This window comes from Electrona antarctica (genome assembly GCF_951216825.1).
Source record: "Electrona antarctica genome assembly, chromosome: 11".
Taxonomy (NCBI): Eukaryota; Metazoa; Chordata; class Actinopteri; order Myctophiformes; family Myctophidae; genus Electrona; species Electrona antarctica.
In genome coordinates this window covers 5,490,671-5,516,125 of record NC_136792.1, presented here as the reverse complement: position 1 = coordinate 5,516,125, position 25,455 = coordinate 5,490,671, and the positions used below count along the sequence as shown (strand labels likewise).

Sequence of the window (25,455 nt, the reverse complement as noted above, 5' to 3'; positions counted from 1 at the left end):
AGTTTTAGTTCCTTCGGGACCTACGGACTGAGCTGTCGGTACAGAGACAGTTTTAGTTCCTTCGGGACCGATGGGCTCAGCTGTAGTTACAGCGGCAGTTTTAGTTCCTTCAGGACCGATTGGCTGAGCTGTCGGTACAGAGACAGTTTTAGTTCCTTCGGGACCGATGGGCTGACCTGTAGTTACAGCGGCAGTTTTAGTTCCTTTGGGACCTACGGACTGAGCAGTCGGTATAGGGACAGTTTTAGTTCCTTCGGGACCGATGGGTTCAGCTGTAGTTACAGCGGCAGTTTTAGTTCCTTCGGGACCTACGGACTGAGCTGTAGGTACAGAGACAGTTTTAGTTCCTTCAGGACCGATGGGCTGACCTGGAGTTACAGCGGCAGTTTTAGTTCCTTCGGCACCTACGGACTGAGTTGTAGGTACAGGGACAGTTTTAGTTCCTTCGGGACCGATGGGTTCAGCTGTAGTTACAGCGGCAGTTTTAGTTCCTTCGGGACCTACGGACTGAGCTGTCGGTACAGAGACAGTTTTAGTTCCTTCGGGACCGATGGGCTCAGCTGTAGTTATAGCGGCAGTTTTAGTTCCTTCGGGACCGATGGGCTGAGCTGTCGGTACAGAGACAGTTTTAGTTCCTTCGGGACCGATGGGCTCAGCTGTAGTTATAGCGGCAGTTTTAGTTCCTTCGGGACCTACGGACTGAGCAGTCGGTATAGGGACAGTTTTAGTTCCTCCGGGACCGATGGGCTGACCTGGAGTTACAGCGGCAGTTTTAGTTCCTTCGGGACCTACGGACTGAGCTGTCGGTACAGAGACAGTTTTAGTTCCTCCGGGACCGATGGGCTCAGCTGTAGTTACAGCGACAGTTTTGGTTCCTTCGGGACCTACGGACTGAGCTGTAGGTACAGAGACAGTTTTAGTTCCTCCGGGACCGATGGGCTCAGCTGTAGTTACAGCGACAGTTTTGGCTCCTTCGGGACCTACGGACTGAGCTGTCGGTACAGAGACAGTTTTAGTTCCTTCGGGACCGATGGGCTCAGCTGTAGTTACAGCGACAGTTTTGGTTCCTTCGGGACCTACGGACTGAGCTGTAGGTACAGAGACAGTTTTAGTTCCTTCGGGACCGATGGGCTGACCTGGAGTTACAGCGGCAGTTTTAGTTCCTTCGGGACCTACGGACTGAGCAGTCGGTATAGGGACAGTTTTAGTTCCTCCGGGTCCGATGGGCTCAGCTGTAGTTACAGCGGCAGTTTTAGTTCCTTCGGGACCTACGGACTGAGCTGTAGGTACAGAGACAGTTTTAGTTCCTTCAGGACCGATGGGCTGAGCTGTAGTTACAGCGGCAGTTTTAGTTCCTTCAGGACCTACGGACTGAGCTGTCGGTACAGGGACAGTTTTAGTTCCTTCGGGACCGATGACCCGAGTTGTAGGTACAGCGACAGTTGTAGTTTCTTTGGAACCGATGAACTGACTTGTAGGAACAGTGACAGTTTGAGTTTCACTGGAACTGCTGGGTCGACTTGTAGGTCGTTCCTTTTTAACCTCCACGATGGTTGTTTCGTTCTTATGTACACAGTTGTGACGCTTGGTACCTGGTTTGCACATACAAGGTAATATTTATCAAAGAGAAAGAATACAATAACTGATAACAGTCTCTTACATTTACAAGTCTATGCATACACATTACAAAGCCACAGTTATTAGAAACATAAGACATTTTAGCCTACTATAAATGAATGGAAACACCAGTTAAAAAAACAGCATAACAAATATTAATGCATTCTTACATGTTTTGCAACAGCCTTTCTTGTCCATTTTTTCTGTTCCCTGTAATACAAATTGTATACAAATTGAAATCATCAGATAAAACGCCATGTTACTATTGGTTACTGACTACAGCTTCTTACTACTGCAAGCAATGAAGACTAACGTCACGTTTCACTTCAATCTTGCAGATGAAAGATCAATGTTCCTGAAAAGCCTGAGCGTTCACAAATACAAAATTCCTTTCTTATAAAACGTTATGAAGCTAGTATCCAGATATAGGCTACTCACTGGAAGGCAGTTGTTATGAAGCTAGTATCCAGATATAGGCTACTCACTGGAAGGCAGTTGTTATGAAGCTAGTATCCAGATATAGGCTACTCACTGGAAGGCAGTTGTTATGAAGCTAGTATCCAGATATAGGCTACTCACTGGAAGGCAGTTGTTATGAAGCTAGTATCCAGATATAGGCTACTCACTGGAAGGCAGTTGTTATGAAGCTAGTATCCAGATATAGGCTACTCACTGGAAGGCAGTTGCTGGGATCATATTCAGCACATTCAGTTTTCTGTTCAAGGACTGTGAGTTGGTCTGCGACGCATTCATACTTTGTACAGTTGTCGTTTGGTGGAGACCAGGTTTGTGAAGGCTGTGAGAGGATGCAATTAATTACATTTTAAAAGACATGATATGTTTGATGGAACATAAAACACATTTCCAACAACAACCTGTTGGAAACTAGTAAAACTAAGTGTTTTCAAATGGTTTTCTATTGAACTCACCTCAATAACATAAGATGTGTTGTCTGGTAGAAGAACAATGCAGCTGGTCTTTTTGCACGTTCCACAACATTGTCCTGTCACATTTTCATACTTGAAGCCCTGTTTGAAAAACAGCACATATATATATATATATATTTTAGGGATCAACAATCAATGAAATTATTAAGAAGATGAATATGATGCCTTTTAATATACTTAATATATCTGTTGTATCTCCTGACAGCATGTATTGCTGATGACATCATCAACAATATTCAAATTAAATTATTTTGATCCTGTCATTTTATGGTTGTTAAGCTGTTAACAGTTGATACAGTTCCAAACAACACCATGCATTATTGTAAGAATAAATATGGTTTCACAAGCAGTCTGACATGACCAATTCTGCACATGATCACATACAGATGATAGCTAAGATACAGAGATTCATTGCATAGTTATGTGTGAAAGAGGTGTGATTTATAGCCTTGATAAAAGCAAAAGCAATTAAAGATTGATTTTTTGATTAAACAAATAGTGATTTGAAAAATCCCAATCCAATTCTGAGCAGAAGGTTATTAATGTCATGCACATTTACCTGGGAACAGTTGGTGTCACATGTTATAGGTTCACACTCGATAACATTCAGAGATGTGATGTTATCCGTTTTTTCACTACAATTGCATTTCTTGCAAATGTCTTGGGATGGGATGGATACACCTGACTGTGACAGAATGGAAAGCTCATTACCTTTGTCTGACAGATATTTAAATGTATCAAAATACAGTTATTCCAATGAGCATTGTCTGTAGCTTGTTTGTATTGCAAATGTTTGATTAGGAATGTTCACAAATCGACATCACGGCTTACCTTGTATTCAGTGTCATTGTAGACACAAACCTTTTTGGGTTCTGGAGAAGAAGCATAATGTTGTATATTTAAAATGAATTCAAACACTCACATTCCTGACATAATCATCATCAAAGTCCATATCAATGAAAATAACAATAAAGAATCAGAATACAGAATCAATAAAATAACTTACTACATGTAAATGAGTCACAACATTTGTCGGGTAAGTCTTCTACGGTCATTTCAAACCCTGTTGCACACTTTTGTGTGCGATTTGAACACTTTGTTTTATCACACTCTGTGGGTGAAGGAAGATCATGTATATATGATTACCATCAAAGTAGAACATTGTAGCACATCAGGAACATTTTCATCATGTGGGCTTTTTTAGAATTCAAATTTGTTATTTTGGGCAAATAAAGATTTATATTTGGAAATACTGTGACTTTAGTATTGTATACTCTGTGGGTTACATTAACACCACGACTCTGGAAAGGATTGTCTAATTTAATTATATTCTTTTATGTTGCCATACAAACAACTCACCACATTTTGATACTGGACAGCAGTCTTTGGTTTCGTTGACCAGCACCTCTCCATCTTTGTCACATCTAGGAGGAGATGGTTGGGTTGCACAAGCCACTGGCTCACACTCAACACTCATTGAGGTTTCATCACAAGTACACTGCTTACAATCACTCCTCCATGTGTCACCCACCTTGATCAGAAACAATGTTAGTACCAACAGAAGATCTAACAAAACCTAGGCTGTCAACATACACCATTACTGTCTGTCTGTCTGTCTGTCTGTCTGTCTGTCTGTCTGTCTGTCTGTCTGTCTGTCTGTCTGTCTGTCTGTCTGTCTGTCTGTCTGTCTGTCTGTTTGTCTGTCTACTACTATTACTACTAAACTATTAAACAATGGCAGCAATATTTAAACAGAGGTAAAAATCACATAACATCTACCTCTTTAGGATTGCCGTCCGGACCGGTACAACCTGATAGAATACAAAGGTTAGATTCATCTCATTGAGAAAACAACACTAATAATAATAAGGGTAATAATAAGGGTAATAATAATAATAACCAGTAAGGCGCTTCTCGCCCTTAGGCGTACATTAAATAGTTAACTGCGCAATAATAATAATAATAATTTCTAGAACATATCCTATTTTGTAAATATTTTGACTTACAGCTGGAAACACAGGCATTCGACTTTGAACTGAACAAGACAGTTCCTTCAGGGCAGAAACATCCTTCCCGAGACGCAGAAATTTGTGTCTTGTTCGCCACATTCTTTTCATTGTATCTAAGAAGAAGAAGAAATACATGACAGAAAGATGATACAAACATCAGGAGATCACTTAATGTTGTGTACAGAGAATAAAAACTACTACTGTAATATGACCAAGTCTGACATCTGCCACTAGAGGGTGCTATCCCCCTTGGGTCTCTGCATTATTGTTCCACCAGGCCGAAGGTATGGTGAGAGTAGGTTTTGCACTCCGTCCGTCCGTTACCAGCTGATCTCTGGCACCGTTGGCCCGATCCATGCCAAACTTTGCACACACTCCCATGCCAACGATGAACCTAATTTTCCTGAACGGCCTGTTATAGCGCCACCAGGAGGCCGACCTTTGTATAACACATGTTTTGCTACTACTCCTCCAGATTTCGAAAAATCCCGCAAATCATTACACAGTATCTCTACGTCATGTGCTCACATTCCATATGTTGATCTGACCTCATCAAACCCTGTAGATTCAAGAGACGCTCAATATATGGCCAGTACAGAATTCATTCCATATGTTGATCTGACCCCCCCATGCCAAAGTGCCAGTGCTCTCCCAGCAGTCTGCTGTCACCCAGGCGGATATGTTGATCTGACCCCCCCATTCCAAAGCGCCAGCGTTCGCCCAGCAGTCTGCTGTCACCCAGGCGGATATGTTGATCTGACCCCCCCATGCCAAAGTGCCAGCGTTCGCCCAGCAGTCTGCTGTCACCCAGGCGGATATGTTGATCTGACCCTCCATTCCAACGCGCCAGCGTTCGCCCAGCAGTCTGCTGTCACCCAGGCGGTTGTGTGCATGCGACCTCACCCTTTAAGGCGAGGTCGCTTTTCGCCCTCAGGTGTCTTACTGGTATAACTCAATAAATAAATTAGTCATATTGGGCTACGGCTACCTGATAAAATGGGCAGGTGGTTTGTTTATTATCCCTGGGAATTCCAATACCATAAATAACACTGTAACCCAGGGGTGGTGGGAGTGACATCAGGACTAAGGGTTAAGATAACTGACAATGAAGGCGTGGCCCGTTCTGCAGGAGCTCATTAGCCTGGGCAGCATTCCTTTTGGGGTTTATGATCCGGTCGGGAGCAGATGATATCGCTACGTCATGTTGTAGTATTATTTTGTAGTCATCAGGCAGGAACAATCATCCTGAACTTCCTTTTCCCTCAAACCGATTTTTCTCAATAAAAGCTGCAGGCTACGAGAGCTTTTATTGTTATTCTTCCGGTTTGAGGGAAAGGAAGTTCCAGATGATTGAGGAACATGACGTAGCGAGATAATCCGCTCCAGACCGGTTCACACAGCAATTTTGTAACACAGACCAGGCTTTCCTCCGAGGTGGAAAGCCTGGTGACGCGAGGTTAGGAGCTCATATACCGGTAGCTATAGTGCTTCATAACACTGAACCCCGTTCAAATCCAAACCCAAGGTGCGTTACTGCATGTCATCCCTGTATATTTGCCTTTAAAATGCTAAAAAATAAATCTTAAAAGAATGACTACAACAGGTACCTTCCATTACATGTTGCTTGGGAAGAGGTTGGACCACACGCCTTGTAGATCTGGCCCTTGGGGCATTTAGATTCTGAAACAAGAAGAAGCAGATTAAGAATCAAGCTGATACAGACAGTTAGTCTGATTATTATTATTAACAACTCTGAACATGTATTATGACTTTATGAGACACAAACAAACAAAACCTTCATACCACACATTCCAAATGTAAGAGGCCTCCAGTCAAGACAGACAGAGAATTCTGCACATTTTTCAGCGTACGCCTCCAAACTACTGCAGGTCTTCACGATCAATTCCTTCACACAATCATCCTGACAGGCGTCATGGAATGGGGTTGGTGAAACTACTTGTTGGCAGTCCTTAAAAACCCTGCATGTGCAAATAAAGTACACTTTTGTTAGTGTGTGACTTACATTACACAGATACGATTTAGCATGATGATTGATTCCTTCTTACGGGCCCAGGATGACTTTACAGACTTCAGTGCATTTAAGTGGTGGAGGGCGAGGGCGTTCAGTGGTGCCGAAACGTGTGGTGCCTGCAGTGGTCGATTGTGTTTGACCTGCAGTGGTCGATTGTTGCGTTTGGCCTGCAGGGGTCGATTGAGGCGATAGGGTGGTGCTGGGGGTTGGGGTTGTAGGAGGTGGCTTTTCACAATAAGTATTTGTCGCATTGGCAGTGATGTTATCTCTGACATGCCATTTATAAGCCATTTCAGTACAGTCAGTAATGATCTGACCATCGGGTAATCTGCATTCATTGGTTTTGTTGTTGTCACATGTGCCTGTCAGGACAGTTCATGTGGAGAGAGGGAAACACAGAGAGAACAGATGTTTATGTGTTTACCAGTAATATAACATTTATCACATGACATGACCCCCTCACTGTTCCTCAACGCAAATGTAATTCAAGCGGTATCTCACCACACTGTCCCTCTGTGTTGTTGTGGAAACGGGAGTCTGGCAGTCTGATGCTATACCGAAGTCCTTTGAACTTCACAACGCCTTCAATATCTGGGATTTCCACCAGCATCTCAATTCCAGTACTTGTTATGATGAGGTCATCATTAGAGAAGGTTGGGATTACACGCTTGCCATTGACAATTACCTGGGGGAAAAAGTTCATTAGATTGAAATGTAGTAGTTCATTGTCTATTTAGAGTAATTCCACAAGTATTTAGAGCAGCTCACCGTGATATTATTTACCTTGTTCTCAGTCGCCTCTCCACTCTTTTGTGTGAGAATAATTTCATGCAGTTTGTAGCGTACGATCAAGGTGCGGTCACATGTAACATTTTCATAACAATTCTCATTTTGAATAAGAACAGTCAGATTGTATTTTGTAACGATTTCTTTAAATAAAACATATGTGCAATTTTCTTGGAAGTTGTAAGATTGTCCATCAAATGTAATATGATGACGATCTCCCCAGCCATCGCAGACACCTGGATGGATAATAACATAAAGCATTAAAGGTCACATTGAAGCAGAACATATCGTTTATTGGTAGATTTAGGATAAAATCTAGTATTGATATGAACTTACATTGACATTCATGGTGAAAACAACAGCCATCATCATCATCATAGACCTTGACTGGTGGAAGTCCATTTGAACATGTGGGTTTTGGTGTATCTATACATGTCTTAAATGCTGTAATTACTTTTCCAGATGAACATTCTTCTATTGTACAGCCTGATTCCCTGGTTTGTCCATTCTAATCAAGGAGAGTAAAGAAAAACATTCAGAACCACAAAATCAGTACTAAATTAATGGTGTTCATTCAACTCTAATATAGTTTTTGTTCCACATTTGCATGAACGTGCTTGAATACCTTTAATGGTGGCTCTAGGTAATAACAATCCACAGATGGAGTGGTTACTACAGGAGTGGTGATCTTTGTTGTGGTTGTGGTTGTAGACTGGCATGGTCTACTGTGTTTTGTAATGTTACCCGTACACGCATAGGGATCACAGACGGCAAAGTAACACCAGCCATCACCATCAGTTGCATTATAGATAATAGCTCCTATTATGGGAGAAGGAAAAAACATTAATTCTTACACTATGCTGATTTAAAAGATATGTGAAATAAATCCATGGGTGCCAATCGCTACGGGAACATTTTTACGTACCCTGAACAAATTCCTGGTTCTTGTAATTGCATTTACATGTTCTCACTCTTTCTGTGGTCGCTTTAACTGTGGTACTTGGTTTTTCTGTGATTACGGGTATTTCTGTGGTTGTGGTACTTGGAGTTTTTTCTGTGATTGTCGTAGTTGTAGGTTTTCCTGTTGGAGGTTTTTCTGTTGGGGGTTTTACTGTGGTTGTGGTAGTTGTAGTTGTTTCTGTTGGAGGCTTTTCTGTGATTGTGGTAGTTGTTTCTGTTGGAGGTTTTTCTGTGATTGTGGTAGTTGTAGGTTTTCCTGTGGTAGTTGTTTCTGTTGGAGGCTTTTCTGTGATTGTGGTAGTTGTTTCTGTTGGAGGTTTTTCTGTGATTGTGGTAGTTGTAGGTTTTCCTGTGGTAGTTGTTTCTGTTGGAGGCTTTTCTGTGATTGTGGTAGTTGTAGGTTTTCCTGTGGTAGTTGTTTCTGTTGGAGGCTTTTCTGTGATTGTGGTAGTTGTTTCTGTTGGAGGTTTTTCTGTGATTGTGGTAGTTGTAGGTTTTCCTGTGGTAGTTGTTTCTGTTGGAGGCTTTTCTGTGATTGTGGTAGTTGTTTCTGTTGGAGGCTTTTCTGTGATTGTGGTAGTTGTTTCTGTTGGAGGTTTTTCTGTGATTGTGGTAGTTGTAGGTTTTCCTGTGGTAGTTGTTTCTGTTGGAGGCTTTTCTGTGATTGTGGTAGTTGTTTCTGTTGGAGGTTTTTCTGTGATTGTGGTAGTTGTAGGTTTTCCTGTGGTAGTTGTTTCTGTTGGAGGCTTTTCTGTGATTGTGGTAGTTGTTTCTGTTGGAGGTTTTTCTGTGATTGTGGTAGTTGTAGGTTTTCCTGTGGTAGTTGTTTCTGTTGGAGGCTTTTCTGTGATTGTGGTAGTTGTTTCTGTTGGAGGTTTTTCTGTGATTGTGGTAGTTGTAGGTTTTCCTGTGGTAGTTGTTTCTGTTGGAGGTTTTTCTGTGATTGTGGTAGTTGTAGGTTTTCCTGTGGTAGTTGTTTCTGTTGGAGGCTTTTCTGTGATTGTGGTAGTTGTTTCTGTTGGAGGTTTTTCTGTGATTGTGGTAGTTGTTTCTGTTGGAGGTTTTTCTGTGATTGTGGTAGTTGTAGGTTTTCCTGTGGTAGTTGTTTCTGTTGGAGGCTTTTCTGTGATTGTGGTAGTTGTTTCTGTTGGAGGTTTTTCTGTGATTGTGGTAGTTGTAGGTTTTCCTGTGGTAGTTGTTTCTGTTGGAGGCTTTTCTGTGATTGTGGTAGTTGTAGGTTTTCCTGTGGTAGTTGTTTCTGTTGGAGGCTTTTCTGTGATTGTGGTAGTTGTTTCTGTTGGAGGTTTTTCTGTGATTGTGGTAGTTGTAGGTTTTCCTGTGGTAGTTGTTTCTGTTGGAGGCTTTTCTGTGATTGTGGTAGTTGTTTCTGTTGGAGGCTTTTCTGTGATTGTGGTAGTTGTTTCTGTTGGAGGTTTTTCTGTGATTGTGGTAGTTGTAGGTTTTCCTGTGGTAGTTGTTTCTGTTGGAGGTTTTTCTGTGATTGTGGTAGTTGTTTCTGTTGGACGTTTTTCTGTGATTGTGGTAGTTGTAGGTTTTCCTGTGGTAGTTGTTTCTGTTGGAGGCTTTTCTGTGATTGTGGTAGTTGTTTCTGTTGGAGGTTTTTCTGTGATTGTGGTAGTTGTAGGTTTTCCTGTGGTAGTTGTTTCTGTTGGAGGCTTTTCTGTGATTGTGGTAGTTGTTTCTGTTGGAGGTTTTTCTGTGATTGTGGTAGTTGTAGGTTTTCCTGTGGTAGTTGTTTCTGTTGGAGGCTTTTCTGTGATTGTGGTAGTTGTTTCTGTTGGAGGTTTTTCTGTGATTGTGGTAGTTGTAGGTTTTCCTGTGGTAGTTGTTTCTGTTGGAGGCTTTTCTGTGATTGTGGTAGTTGTTTCTGTTGGAGGTTTTTCTGTGATTGTGGTAGTTGTTTCTGTTGGAGGTTTTTCTGTGATTGTGGTAGTTGTAGGTTTTCCTGTGGTAGTTGTTTCTGTTGGAGGCTTTTCTGTGATTGTGGTAGTTGTTTCTGTTGGAGGTTTTTCTGTGATTGTGGTAGTTGTAGGTTTTCCTGTGGTAGTTGTTTCTGTTGGAGGCTTTTCTGTGATTGTGGTAGTTGTTTCTGTTGGAGGTTTTTCTGTGATTGTGGTAGTTGTTTCTGTTGGAGGTTTTTCTGTGATTGTGGTAGTTGTAGGTTTTCCTGTGGTAGTTGTTTCTGTTGGAGGCTTTTCTGTGATTGTGGTAGTTGTTTCTGTTGGAGGTTTTTCTGTGATTGTGGTAGTTGTAGGTTTTCCTGTGGTAGTTGTTTCTGTTGGAGGCTTTTCTGTGATTGTGGTAGTTGTTTCTGTTGGAGGTTTTTCTGTGATTGTGGTAGTTGTTTCTGTTGGAGGTTTTTCTGTGATTGTGGTAGTTGTAGGTTTTCCTGTGGTAGTTGTTTCTGTTGGAGGCTTTTCTGTGATTGTGGTAGTTGTTTCTGTTGGAGGTTTTTCTGTGATTGTGGTAGTTGTAGGTTTTCCTGTGGTAGTTGTTTCTGTTGGAGGCTTTTCTGTGATTGTGGTAGTTGTTTCTGTTGGAGGTTTTTCTGTGATTGTGGTAGTTGGAGGTTTTCCTGTGGTAGTTGTTTCTGTTGGAGGCTTTTCTGTGATTGTGGTAGTTGTTTCTGTTGGAGGCTTTTCTGTGATTGTGGTAGTTGTAGGTTTTCCTGTGGTAGTTGTTTCTGTTGGAGGCTTTTCTGTGATTGTGGTAGTTGTTTCTGTTGGAGGCTTTTCTGTGATTGTGGTAGTTGTTTCTGTTGGAGGTTTTTCTGTGATTGTGGTAGTTGTTTCTGTTGGAGGCTTTTCTGTGATTGTGGTAGTTTCTGTTGGAGGCTTTTCTGTGATTGTGGTAGTTGTTTCTGTTGGGGGTTTTACTGTGGTTGTGGTAGTTGTAGGTTTTCCTGTGGTGGTTGTTTCTGTTGGAGGCTTTTCTGTGATTGTGGTAGTTGTTTCTGTTGGAGGTTTTTCTGTGATTGTGGTAGTTGTAGGTTTTCCTGTGGTAGTTGTTTCTGTTGGAGGCTTTTCTGTGATTGTGGTAGTTGTTTCTGTTGGAGGCTTTTCTGTGATTGTGGTAGTTGTAGGTTTTCCTGTGGTAGTTGTTTCTGTTGGAGGCTGTTCTGTGATTGTGGTAGTTGTTTCTGTTGGAGGCTTTTCTGTGATTGTGGTAGTTGTTTCTGTTGGAGGTTTTTCTGTGATTGTGGTAGTTGTTTCTGTTGGAGGCTTTTCTGTGATTGTGGTAGTTTCTGTTGGAGGCTTTTCTGTGATTGTGGTAGTTGTTTCTGTTGGGGGTTTTACTGTGGTTGTGGTAGTTGTAGGTTTTCCTGTGGTGGTTGTTTCTGTTGGAGGCTTTTCTGTGATTGTGGTAGTTGTTTCTGTTGGAGGTTTTTCTGTGATTGTGGTAGTTGTAGGTTTCTCTGTTGTAGGTTTTTCTGTTGGAGGTTTTTCTGTGGTGGTGGTTGGCTTAGTAGTAGTAGCTTGAATAGTGGTGGTACTAAAGATAAAGGGTGTAGTAGTTGGGGCACGTGTAGTTGTTGGTGTAGTTGTAGTACTTGTAACACATGGCTTCATGACCCTTGTAATGTTTCCATTCTTTCCGCAGGTTGCAGTGATACAAGTATCATCTCCATCATGTGTGTCGTAGATTGTTGCTCCATATTCATATTTATTCCCCTTGTACAAACAATAGCAGGCTGGAATAGAAACAACACACACACACACACACACACACACACACACACACACACACACACACACACACACACACACACACACACACGTTATTGATACATGTTTATAATAAATATTTTTAAAGTCATAATATTACATTATAAATATATCAGATTAATAGTTACCCTTGACATCATAGGTGCAGATCGCTTTTGTGGATTCACAAGAACTTCAAACATAGAAATTAAGAGAAGTTTAGTTCATGAATATTTAATACATTACAATTTGACATCACATTCATACAAGTTGTATTCATAATACTCTTCTCTTTTAAAGCACACATGTCAAGTGGAGTGTTATTGTTTTAGAACATTTACCGTAGCAGTGGACAGTTTCAATTATATTTAATTTGTTCTTTTGTATTAATTTGGAGATTTGAATAATTAAACACATTTCGGGTTTTCATGTTCTCAGCGCTTTTGCCTAATGTATGGGTGTATGGAGCACAGAGTCGCCTGAGGAATGAAAATACATGTATCCCAATTTCATACATTGGATTTTATGCATAGAATCTGCACATATTATATGAATTTGAATCCCTCACTTTGGTTGATTTATTCCCATTTGGGGAGTTTTGGCACACAATAGACATTCCACCGTTCTCTCACTGTATGTGTAGTTAATTGAGTCTTTCTACAGAATTACATCTACATAAATACCATGTGTGGCAGTTCTGGACTGAAGGAGTGTCTGAAGGAATGTCCTCTCCTTCCTCATAATGCTTCCCATCGACATAACAGCCACACTGCTTCGTCTGCACACATTTCATAGTAGATTCTTCCAGATAAGGTCGTTCCGGAGGGCATCGTGGGTAGCACCCTATGTTAACATTATTCCGTGGAGACCATAGAACAATACAGAATGGATATGAGTTAACATTGCACATCCGGATCTCTGACATTTCGTTATATTTATTACATTAACCCTGATCATTTACCATATCAGTAACTATACTGTAACAAACTTGAGCCGTGAAACAGGACTTCTACTTATTGTCCTCATTTGTATTGCCATTTGCTTTAAACTACGACTTTTCTGCCTGCTATGCTTGAATTCTCCTCTGGCATTTAGTTTTATGTTATCGTACTTCCTCTGTTTTCCATAAATGTATACATCATACCTTCCAGAGCTGGTATCGGATTGGTGCATAATCCTGAAGGATTTGTGCATGTCTTCATACATGGTTTACCACAGGGTTCGTAGTGCCATTCACATTCTCCAGATGGGTTGTAATAATCACAGAACAGAGCTGTGTAGGACAGAGACAAGACAACAGCAAACACCCTCTCTGTTAGGGTCAGTGTATCAGAATACAACAGAATGACAATGACAGATGCTTTATGTGTTTCATTTGTTAGAAGGACAAAGACTCACGGCAGACTTTGGGAGTTCTCCACCTCACGCACACTCCAGCTATGTTACAGGCAGCAGCGTAAGCTGCCACCGCTGTGCAGAAACACTCACAGTCACCCCCAGAGTTACAGGCACAGGAGTCCTTCACACACGCTTCATAATAGTTTTTGGGATCCACCTTTTTCCAGAGAAGACATTTCATTATTGCAATTACGATTTGCTAGTGAATACAGCAAGAAATAAACATAGATATGTTATGAACTAGTATGAACTAGTAGTAACACGATTAAAGTTAGACCTCAGCTTGGGGTTTTAAATGCAGATCTCATCCTTTTGATGATGTATGACCACAACACTGCCCTCGATAACCTAAATTAACTTAAATATTTTGTTGCATAATTATATTAGGGGCATTATAATAATTCTGCAACATTTTGTTCAAGTTGACAAATATAGTGTTTTGGTAGAATCATTTGAATTATAAATAAAGTTCACTAATTACTACACAAAAAACACATACATACGTATGTACGTGCATGCATGCGTGCGTGCGTGCGTGTGTGCATGTGTGTGACATGCTACCTTCAAGTGACAGGCTTTGAATACATCAGTGTTGATAATGCTGCAGTGCTTCACAGCCCAGGCCTGTCTGTAGGAGTAGACAGCACAAGGACCTTTCTCACTTTCCTTGTCAGGACAACTAGGAGAAACTTTCCAGCTGTTTCCAAACTCAAGAGCTTTCGCCACCACTTCCTGGTTCCTGGCTGTGAAGTCATTCCTTGCATTTCCATCATAGTTCCCACACAGACCACAGATTTTTCCCTGGAGGAAAAAATATATGTTGTTTATAAAACATTCAGGAATCATCAAACAACCACCTTTGCTTCAGGCTGTCAGTTTAGCATTTTACTCCAATTCTGAATACCTCAGGTGTTTGGATATACTGTAGTTGAATAATAAGTTACAGCAGCATCACATAATTGATACTATAGATACTAAGCGTTAGTTCTATTGTTAACTAACCTTGTATGTAGAGCTGAGTTTGATCATCAGACCTGTCTTCTTGTCCCAGATTAGAGTCAGTCCCTGTTTTGCCTCAAGGACCAAATAAATGCCCATGGTGTGGACCTTATAGGAGACCTCCTGGCTTTTACTTTGTTTGACAACTTTGACTCTTTCCTCACTCAGTTCAATTTCAGTGTCCTGAAATAACAAAGAACAAAGCATGTTGACTTAACTTGTAATGCACCATGGTATGTGTACAGAAAATATGTGTTTGTAACTGTGCTTTGTACCCCTAAGAAGAGCTTGATCAAGATGGAGCAGGTCTGGTAAGCAGGCCCACATGGGACACTCTCAGTCAGAACCCTGAAGGTGCCGTCGGTGTTGCCGCCGCAGTAATCCTGTAAGATGCTGGCATTAGCATTCTGACTGAATTCACATCAAAACACTGAAATAACAGAGAGAGACCAAATAGAAACCTCTCTATTGTACCTGAGCAAAGACATATCCACAGCCACCATGAAAAGAGAACCTCTTGGCATCAAAAGTGACATAATGACCCTCTCCATAGATACTGCAGGTCCCTTCACATTGCTTTGCGGTGCATTTCCATGTTTTCCCAGAGCACGTGCTATAATGACCATAACAGAAAGGTTTAAATCTAGAACAGATTCTGAATAACACACAAAGACATACTTCAGAGCATGAAAGTCCTTTACCAGGTGTTACAGTCCACCTTGACCGTCTGTCCAGGCTCATAGGTGACCCCACCATACGAACAGGGACACTGGTTGTCTTTGATACATCCCCCTTTACCATCGGACAGCAAGCCGCCAGGACATACACAGCCTGACACGCAATCAGAGCTCACCTACAAAACACATCAAGTACAGTTCATTGTAAACACCACCTTTATCTACAACAAGCTGAAGTCAGCATTGCATTGATAACATGTAGAAGAAGGGTATAACTATATGATTCAAGTGTTGTGTTGATGACAATTCAATCCTGTATGTTTAATTTCTGACTAGATTAGAGGTTCTGGGGTTCTGTTTCAATTCTTCTCTGAACAAGGACACACATTTTATTTCCATCACATGATAAAGCGCCAAAAGTAATTTACACATTCAGTGTCGGCAGACTGACAGCTCTTCTGGCATTCTGAGCCTTTTGCGTCCACCGAAGCTTTGGAACAGTTGAAGAAGACCATCGGAGCTTTGCAGGCTGAAGAGAAAATGGTGTTAAAAAACATACTTCTTATGTTAGAAATGTTGCAACGAGAAGAGTGCTGAGTACCCACATGTAATGCTTGGCTTTCCATAACAGTTGAGCTTCCCACGCTTGCAGACACTAGGAAGTGAAAGAGACACATTGGACAGTAGATCAAAGAGAAGTAGTAAAACATCAAAGAAGAAGCATTGGAGCAGTGAAATCCTCACCAGGTTTTTCCTTGAATCCTGACGGTGGTCCCAGGTTGAATCTGGTGATACCCATCATAGCAGGGACATTTTATCAATGGCACACACTCTCCCTTTTCATTAAGATAAGTTCCTTCAGCACATCCACAGCCGTCCACAGGAGTAAAGGCTATCTGACACGTAGTGTCGGGCTGGCTTAGAGAGCGACAACCATGATTACAGCTGGTCATTTTGTAGCTGTACACCATGCTAGCAGGGCAGGAGGTTGTGTATTTTTCTGTGAAAACATGAAAGGCTGTCAGTGGTTTAAATCTAACAAACACTGCTGTTCATTTGAAATGAGATGTTTGTATGCAGAGCTTACTGCACACTGTGTTTCTCCACCCAGTGATGAAGATGCCTGCTGCAGCGCAGGTCTGAACGTAGGCAGATACAGCCGCACACATGCAGTCTTCACTCTTCTCACAGCTGCAGGTAGCCTCCTTACAGCTCTATGAAGAGGGTTATTCACAGGGTCAATCTACACACACATATTTAATCTACATTTGGCTGAATTGTTTGTAAAATATCAAATCTTTACATCTTCATAGAACTCTGGATCAATTTCAGAATGACACTTAGAAAAAATCCCTTTGGCATCACCAATCATAGAACACCAATTCTCAGCATACTTCTCTGTAAAACAAAAAAAAAGGAAAAAAAGATTAAAACGTTTTATCCACTGAAATAGTTGAATAGACAGACTAAAGCAATGTGCAGATTACAGACCTTTCTGTACATTCAGACTGCATGCACTGGTAAAGACTTTGCTGGCAGGACAGGAAGCTTTACTCATCCATGTATTAGCAAACTCTGCAGCCCGAGCCTCAATCAGCCCACTACTGGTTTTTAAGTCATCAGTTTTAACATCGTTAAAGTCTCCACAAAGACCTGGGGAAACAACAGTCATATCATTGCATCACCAATTCACCATTTGAATATATTGTTTTTCAATAATACAAAACATTATGGTATGGATGCATACCACGGAGCTTCCCCTTAAGAGACGCAGCAGCTGTGATGTAGACTTGCATTCTGGGTGTTAGCTGTATCTGAACCTGGAGTCCATAGCTAGTATGAATGAGCATGTGGAACGTTGACGGCTTGAAGACTTTTACATTGTCTGTGAAATACAGAATGACTTATAGTACATTGAAGCCATTCAACATCGATGTCTGTAATAAACCAATTCATTACATGGAATAAGGAAAAAAATATAACGACATCCTTTCAATGGATGGAAACTCACCCAGGAGGAGGGGTACTTGAGAAATCAGTTTGTTATAATATAATGTTCCACTATCTTCAACTTTAATTTTCTGTAATACAAAATAATAACCATTATGTACTTAGGCTACTGTATATAAAAACATATATAAAACATATGTTGTTGTTGTTTTATTGTAGAGAGACATAATAACCTACCTGTCCAGGCAGGACCACAGTTACAGCCTCCAGACATGTCTCAGAGTCAGATTTACCACATCTGGACAGATCACCATGAACTGTGATGTTCTTACTTTTCACCTGGAAAACAAGGTAAAGATGAGAAACACAGCCTTTATTTCCTGCGATAAATAGAGGAATGATAATGCATGCTCCGATCAAACAATGGTGTCTGGCCGGGAAGAATAGCAGACCAGCAAGATGACAACGGGTCCTGACAGGGTCATAAGCTTACATTTTTTTAAAGTATTAAGTATGCCTGGTTTGCTTTATGGGTGGTGATGGGTGGTGAATGGTGATCCACCTGAACTGAAGCCGCACCCACAGCTGTTGTTGTATGATAAAGGGGGAGAGGTTATGGGAGGGGATGATATTGTGTTGTCACAATATCACTGTTTCTTTCATTGGCACGTTTGACTGTCAAGGTTTCAGCCTCCAAGAAGAAACTCTAAATACAAAGGGATGACATCATTGCACATAACAACCACACCAAGGGGTCTAATGAAGTACTGTCATTGTCACATGAAAAACTGAAGAGGTCTTTTTTTAAATCACAGCACTCCAACCACCGCACACCTAATGTTTACTGTACACGTTCATTGTACACGTTCATTGCCACCAACGTAATCAAAAAAGTCAATCAAAGAACAAGATTCCTTTACAGGATCTCCTCACTGGTCAACAAAAACACCTTGAAGACCTTAACAGGAGCCCTCGTACAAGGTTTCTTCGACTATGCATGCACCTCTTGGTACCACAGCACCTCAAAGGCCCTTAAAACAAGGCTCCAGACCTCCCAAAACAAACTGGTCAGTCTCCTACTTGGCCTCACCCCCCGAACCCACCTCACCCCTGCCCACTTTGACAGGCTGGAATGGCTTAGGGTCGACGACAGAGTACAGCATCTTGCAATGGGTCTGGTCCACAAGATTCAATACATCACCAAGATACCCATGTACCTGTCTAAATACTTCCTTAATGTTAACAAAGTCCACACCCACCAACCCACCAACACCAACACCAGAGGGAGTGCAACAAACCATGTACAACCCAGATTCGGCACAAACAAGGGACTAGATCGCTCCTATGCCACCAAAATGTGTAACGCCCTACGAACAGTCATTAAGACATGCGAATCCCTTGACTCCTTCAAAACCGCTCTCAAAGGGCACCTACGGACGGCTGCAATTCGAAACTGGCCCCCGTAAAATCGGAATGTTTATGTCTTGTTTACTGTTGTATATTATTGAATGTATTTAAATGTAATTAATTGAATATTGAATACACAGGAGTTATTGATTTAAAAAGGGATTATACTGCATTTCATTGTTTCACTAACTTGGGTCAGAATGTAGGAGCAGTCTCCGCTGAACTCGTATTGGTTCTCATCGTAGGTGGTGAAGAAACTGCCAGCCATGACGTTGCAGGTTCCAGGACAGTTATCGGTGTCAACACAACTCCACCTTCCACCTGTACAGGTACTGAAACACACACATGTGTACATTTACAAACTCTCAGTATACACACTTCACATAATTCCATGTAGTAGGCTACAGTTCATGTATATTATTGTCCTGTATATGCACATGTACAGTGTATGTCATGCCCTTAGCACATCTGTCATCATTCATCATTTGCATATGCCACTATGCATAGATGAAAATGTAAATTTAAACTGTAGATATATACATGAATTATTTACAGACACGTATATAAATTACATCAACTGTATGTAACACTACATGTACATGTAAGTAAATTCCTTTTAATAATACATAAATATGTCTATACATTGTATCGGTAATCTCTATAATTTGTCATGTCTCTCATTCATATACGTATACTACATGCATGTAGTATTCAATGGCAGACACTAGGGGCAGTATTATGCGTGTCTTAAGTACCAGGTCTTATGACTTAACTTAAGACCTGGAGGCGTGGTCAATGCTGTTTGGCCACTCAGAATAGCCAAATGGCATTGATCACGCCTCCAGGTCTTAAGTTAAGTAATAAGACCTGGTACTTAAGACACGCATAATACTGCCCTAGGTGTGAAAGTGCTGAGACATTGCCCCACATTGAATAGCAAAAACACATTATAATTATTATGTAATTATAATCAGATGTAAATCTTTTTCATTTTTAAATATTGACTGACATTATTATTATGTACAAAAGCTTTGCAGAGGGCCCTGAGGTTGCCTTTACACCACTGGATTATATTATGTCTGGATCTGTATTTTCTGTTCTTATATTGGAGCACTAGAGTACTAATACAACTGACATTAAATATCACTTTAAATATGTTCTGTCTGTGAGTTTTTCTCTCTGTGACAAAAAGTGTCCCAACGATCAAAATGTTTTGTTTGGCTGTAAGTGAAGATAGTGTTTGGGATTCCCTTTTTTTCTCTACAGTCTATTACCATTTTGAACATGTCTTGGTGTAGGACTCTCCAGCCTTGTAGGTTTTGCCATCGTGAGCACAGGAACACTGTTTAACAGGGACACAGCCACTCTTCTTGATGTCGTCAAACACAGTTCCTTGAGATTATGGTAATAAAAATCAATATTATTACATAGTCAGAGATTCTTACACTTACGGTGCATGGGAGAAAAAACATCTAAGGCGTATTCTGACATCAGAACCTTATGTGTCATGTGACCAACACATGGAAGCATGTTAACCTAGTTATTGACCAACACATGGAAGCATGTTAACCTAGTTATTGTGTCATGTGACCAACACATGGAAGCATGTTAACCTAGTTATTGTGTTATGTGACCAACACATGGAAGCATGTTAACCTAGTTATTGTGTCATGTGACCAACACATGGAAGCATGTTAACTAGTTATTGTGTCATGTGACCAACACATGGAAGCATGTTAACCTAGTTATTGTGTCATGTGACCAACACATGGAAGCATGTTAACCTAGTTATTGTGTCATGTGACCAACACATGGAAGCATGTTAACCTAGTTATTGTGTTATGTGACCAACACATGGAAGCATGTTAACCTAGTTATTGACCAACACATGGAAGCATGTTAACCTAGTTATTGACCAACACATGGAAGCATGTTAACCTAGTTATTGACCAACACATGGAAGCATGTTAACCTAGTTATTGACCAACACATGGAAGCATGTTAACCTAGTTATTGACCAACACATGGAAGCATGTTAACCTAGTTATTGACCAACACATGGAAGCATGTTAACCTAGTTATTGACCAACACATGGAAGCATGTTAACCTAGTTATTGACCAACACATGGAAGCATGTTAACCTAGTTATTGTGTCATGTGACCAACACATGGAAGCATGTTAACCTAGTTATTGTGTCATGTGACCAACACATGGAAGCATGTTAACCTAGTTATTGTGTCATGTGACCAACACATGGAAGCATGTTAACCTAGTTATTGTGTCATCTGACCAACACATGGAAGCATGTTAACCTAGTTATTGTGTCATGTGACCAACACATGGAAGCATGTTAACCTAGTTATTGACCAACACATGGAAGCATGTTAACCTAGTTATTGTGTCATGTGACCAACACATGGAAGCATGTTAACCTAGTTATTGTCGCAACCTGATTCTTATCAGTAATCAGATATGGATGTTATATTAATGTGGTCATTCTTGTTGTACCTGCTGGACAGAAGCATCCGTTGATGCAGTGGTCATCACACTGCTTACTCCTCTCTGTGTTACTGCAGGTGTCTGTGCAGGGACTTCCACATTCTTTGTACTCCATGTTGTATGGGCAGTTCTTTGCTATTCAACAAAATCAAGTGTCATGACAGAATTTTAAACAGTGCTTTGATATATTTTTAAAATATTTAATATGTCTTACTACAGAGTTGATGCTTCTGTGGCTTTCCACCGGCGTGGGCACACTGGCGAGAATACTCAGCCAGGGTTGAACACAGACATGAGCTGCTGTTGTCACAGTGACAGAGATCACTGGAACAAGCTTGGCGAAAAGAATCATAATCCAGCAGCTCTCTGCAACCTTTTAAGGCAGGTGATGTCAAGAGCTGTTCACACGTTACATTCTGTGGGTCAGAATAAAGAAACTATTAGCATGGAGCATATTCACGTGGGTGATATGTTGAAACATGTTGAATATGTTGATAATGTTTCACTGTTGTTTTCATTACATGATGTGTACAAGTCTTGTTGTTTGGTTGGACATCATCACAGTCATCACTGTCTGAGGGACCATTGGCTAACCAGCGTTCTGCGTAATCATCCACTTCAATCACCTCCCCTGTAGAGAGACAATAACACATAAGCTTTAATGACAAGTAGCTTTTAGTAACACTGGTATCTAGTTTAAATATTTATTTTAACTTTTACTATTGATGCTCAGTAACAGAACAGTGAACTATAAGCTAGTACATCAACATCAAGCTAAACTCATGGTCAGTTTCTCTGCAAACAGTACAGTGAGTCAGCGAGTTGAGGGTTTGTTATTCATCCTGAGTAGAGATTTCCTAAAAGTAATCAATAAAATCATTGTCATGAACTTAAGTGGTCAAATATACCTGGAGCAACGTCACATTTGGAGATGTTGCAGAGCTCCCAGCGTTTATCTGGGTCAGTGGTGTAGCACCATGGACCTGTCCAACCATCTGGATTACGGCAGTAGTTGCTCTCCAGGCCTCTGACAGAAATATGCAGATACGGTATGTAGAGTACGTAGGTAGGTAGTAGACCGACCAACAGACAGACAGACAGACAGGTGGTATATACACATGCGTGCGTGCATGTGACGTTTGCATAGATAGATAGATAGATAGATAGATAGATAGATAGATAGATAGATAGATAGATAGATAGATAGATAGATAGATAGATAGATAATATATAGATATAGATAGATGGTTAATGGTTATAGATGCATATAGATGGAAAGATACTATAGATAGATAGATAGATAGATAGATAGATAGATAGATAGATAGATAGATAGATAGATAGATAGATAGATAGATAGATGTTTGGCTGGGTCGTCGTACTTGTTTGGGCGTTTTTCGGGTGTGCGGTCGTGTTTATGAGGTGTTTGGGCCGTCCAGTTCTGGCAGGTTTTCCCAGAGACCGACTTGGCAAGCTCCCCCCGATAGTTGCTGCCGTCCCCATTGTAGCAGGTCGTCTCATCACCTAATGGTTAGGATGGGTAAATGCAGACAACAAATGTCCCGTATGTGCAAAGTCTGCAAACATACAGTAACAAAAATACCCCAAAGGGTAACCAGACAACTTCTAACTGACCATCCCACTGAAAAAAATGGAACCTGCATGAGCCAATGGATATTGTAGAGGGTGTGGCTCCATACAAATGAAAATACTTGCAAATGCTTGTTTTTGCCCTGTATTGTAGCACTTTGTAGCAGATTTGTTTTAAAAGACTAAAAGAGTATCTGGCAATAACACATGAGCTTTAATGACAAGTACCTTTTATTATTAATATTAGTATTATTTAGTAGTATTAGTATTATTAGTAGTATTAGTAGAATTTAGTATTCTTTGCAAACTAAAATAGACTAAAATAGTGTCTGGCATGTACTTGGGAGTGGTTGTCAGGACACTTTGTTTCAATGCAACCAGTATGTGGTCTATTTTTACCGTTTTCCACAAAGTCTTCAATTCCGTTGAAATCTCCACACAGTCCACAGGTTTGGTTTCTGAACTGTTCATCTAATTCCACCTTAAAACAAATTAAAAAAAAAAAACGTATTAATTATGTTCTGCTCAAACTATTTTAACATTAATATGTATTAACAGCATTATGTATTAAAACATTATACAACCTGATTAGTCAACTAGACATTTAGAACATGTTTAAATCAGCATGACACCTATCTCAAATGTTCAAATGAAAAATGCCTCATCATTATGATGATTGTATTACTTTTAGTCATTGTAATGTTCTACTCAGATGTGTCAGCTTTGAGGTTTGAGGTCAGATATGTAGAGTTGCTGGCCAATATTGATGACATCAGTGATCTCCATATATGGGCATTCCCATATATGAGCTTAATATTGATCGATATATATATGATATATATATATGATATATATATCAGGGATCTCCATCCCTGATGATGTCACATGATGCCACGAGGGGGTGACCAACCAAATGATGGAAATTGAAATAATTGTAATATTGTGCAGAGCAAAATATAGCATTTTTGTATTCATTTGTAATAGTTAATAATGAAGAAGAAGTATGTTTTCCAGACCTACCCACAGAGAGTCTTCAAAGTTGGTCATGAGAACGAGGCCGAACGTAGCTTTGACCTTGATGTAGGACGAAACTTTCTCCACTGAAACGCCAGACTGACTGAACTGATCTTTCACCCTGAAGAGACACATACAGTTGGTTACAGTGTGCTGCTGTCCAACAAAACCCCAACAGCCAATGGCTGAATCTAGTTTGTGTAAAATCATAGCTAGCTAAAACAAGCAGTTACCAGACCAAATAGTAGCTTATCACATTGCGGCTGACTATCCCTCTAGGCCATGGGATCTAGAATTTTTTGACAATGGGATCCGGTGTTTTTTTTATTTTTGAACTAAATGCCTCAAACAACGAACGCAGCGTCAGCGTGTGTTTTCCTTGACATTCTGCACGAACATTTCCATTTAATTTACCAGCCCTACTGGCTAGTCAGTTCCATTAAGACATCCATGCTAGTAATGATCATAGCTTGTTCTCATAATACTGGCCAGTACTTACACTTTGTCATTGACTGTGATGGAGTTGTTAGACATTTCAATGATCGCTCCTTCCAGGTTCATTGTGACTTTGTATCCTTCGTCTGTCCTCTGCAGTTGGACGTTAAACTGACTATATGCTGCTTTGCATTGAGACGTCAGGATGTAGTTACAACTTGAAGACATCTGGAAGACATCTCCATCATATGTCTTGTAGTGACGGTTCCCCCATGTACTGCAGAACTTCTCATTATGAGATGGTCTAACCTCTGCAGGGAAGACAAAACAATTAGCCTGGGCTTTGTCTAATAAGAGTAACATACATTGTAAGCTGCTTAAGGAACTATATAGTATTGATTTACAATAAAACAAGCATGTGTTAGGGTGCATGTGTGCGTTCATGCATGCATGTCTATTCCTGTATGCAGCTCCAATGTTACCTGTTAGAGGGCCTTTGTTGATCGACTGAATTAAGACTGGGAGAAAAGGAATAAAACATATTTACTGTTGAATCACATCTTCTTTACAACTTCTTTGCCATCAACACATCAGTGGATTGGTACACTTATTTTGTGTACTTTGTAAAGAATCCTAAATGCATTTAATAAATGACATCATGAGGATATTTTAACAAATATTCCTTTAACTTCCAATGGTCACTGTATCAGATCCAACATAAAACACAAATCTAATTTGTCCATTTTGCACTTGCCTCATGATCTGTAATACAGCCCAAGTAACTATTCAGTGAACTGTTAGAACTTCTGCATTTGACAAACTTTAACTTTAGTTACATACCAGCATTTATGGCAGTGAGCCCCAAGAACACGGCCATCCACGGCTGCAGCCATCGCTGTGCCATCCTGTTCCAAACCATTTTCCGATAGCTCGGTTTGCTTCTTCTTGTTAGACTTTGTGCATGTCTTTATATCCACCAAATTTTAACACCCCGCCCAATGACCTTCTCTCGACACGCCCAGAGCCCTACAGCTGCTATTTGCTCTCCTCATCCTTTTGAACACATCCATTGTATTCAGAATCACAATTCTGCTACAAGGACGGCCATAGTTGAATGGGTATAAGGCCTGCACCTGCATGGGAAACAGAAGGTCCCAGGTTTGAGCCCCGGCAATGACACTTCATGTACACTTAATATACAGTTAAAGGGGGTACAGCATTGTGTAAACAGAGCTATGTCACATTGCATCGTTATATACATGCTATATGTACAGGGTATAAAGCTTTTTTAAACGAATAGCAGCATTTTTCCTCAAAACTATTTAAACTAGACCGACTGTAGAGCACCGAGTCTGTAACGATAGAAGTTGGAGATCCATGCCCCATCCGGCTATGCGTATGCAATACC

General features: G+C 40.7%; 3 protein-coding genes across 3 annotated transcripts; all 3 read right to left on the bottom strand.

The window, feature by feature from the left end:
- Nucleotides 1–3,371: 3,371 nt before the first annotated feature.
- LOC306933005 (intestinal mucin-like protein) lies at nt 3,372–4,646 on the bottom strand (the record flags this gene model as incomplete). Its single annotated transcript, XM_079514975.1, has 5 exons — nt 4,571–4,646; nt 4,344–4,375; nt 3,924–4,095; nt 3,571–3,675; nt 3,372–3,436 (listed from the first exon to the last, which is right to left on the bottom strand). The coding sequence occupies exons 3-5, from the start codon at nt 4,039–4,041 to the stop codon at nt 3,372–3,374; spliced, it is 288 nt and encodes a 95-aa protein (XP_079371101.1). The 5' UTR covers nt 4,042–4,095; nt 4,344–4,375; nt 4,571–4,646.
- Nucleotides 4,647–6,167: 1,521 nt separating this feature from the next.
- On the bottom strand, nt 6,168–11,941 carry LOC306933004 (uncharacterized protein; the record flags this gene model as incomplete). Its single annotated transcript, XM_079514974.1, has 6 exons — nt 6,168–6,253; nt 6,640–6,804; nt 7,107–7,228; nt 8,784–9,520; nt 9,608–10,146; nt 11,923–11,941. The coding sequence occupies 6 exons, from the start codon at nt 11,939–11,941 to the stop codon at nt 6,168–6,170; spliced, it is 1,668 nt and encodes a 555-aa protein (XP_079371100.1).
- Nucleotides 11,942–12,510: 569 nt separating this feature from the next.
- LOC306933003 (mucin-5AC-like) lies at nt 12,511–24,966 on the bottom strand (the record flags this gene model as incomplete). Its single annotated transcript, XM_079514973.1, has 22 exons — nt 12,511–12,523; nt 12,760–12,919; nt 13,221–13,349; nt 13,475–13,631; nt 14,036–14,275; nt 14,477–14,656; nt 14,749–14,856; nt 14,948–15,086; nt 15,175–15,326; nt 15,579–15,679; nt 16,238–16,364; nt 17,338–17,439; nt 18,698–18,839; nt 19,782–19,899; nt 21,018–21,143; nt 21,541–21,639; nt 21,917–22,035; nt 22,391–22,532; nt 22,998–23,079; nt 23,619–23,733; nt 24,112–24,358; nt 24,888–24,966. The coding sequence occupies 22 exons, from the start codon at nt 24,964–24,966 to the stop codon at nt 12,511–12,513; spliced, it is 2,877 nt and encodes a 958-aa protein (XP_079371099.1).
- Nucleotides 24,967–25,455: the final 489 nt, after the last annotated feature.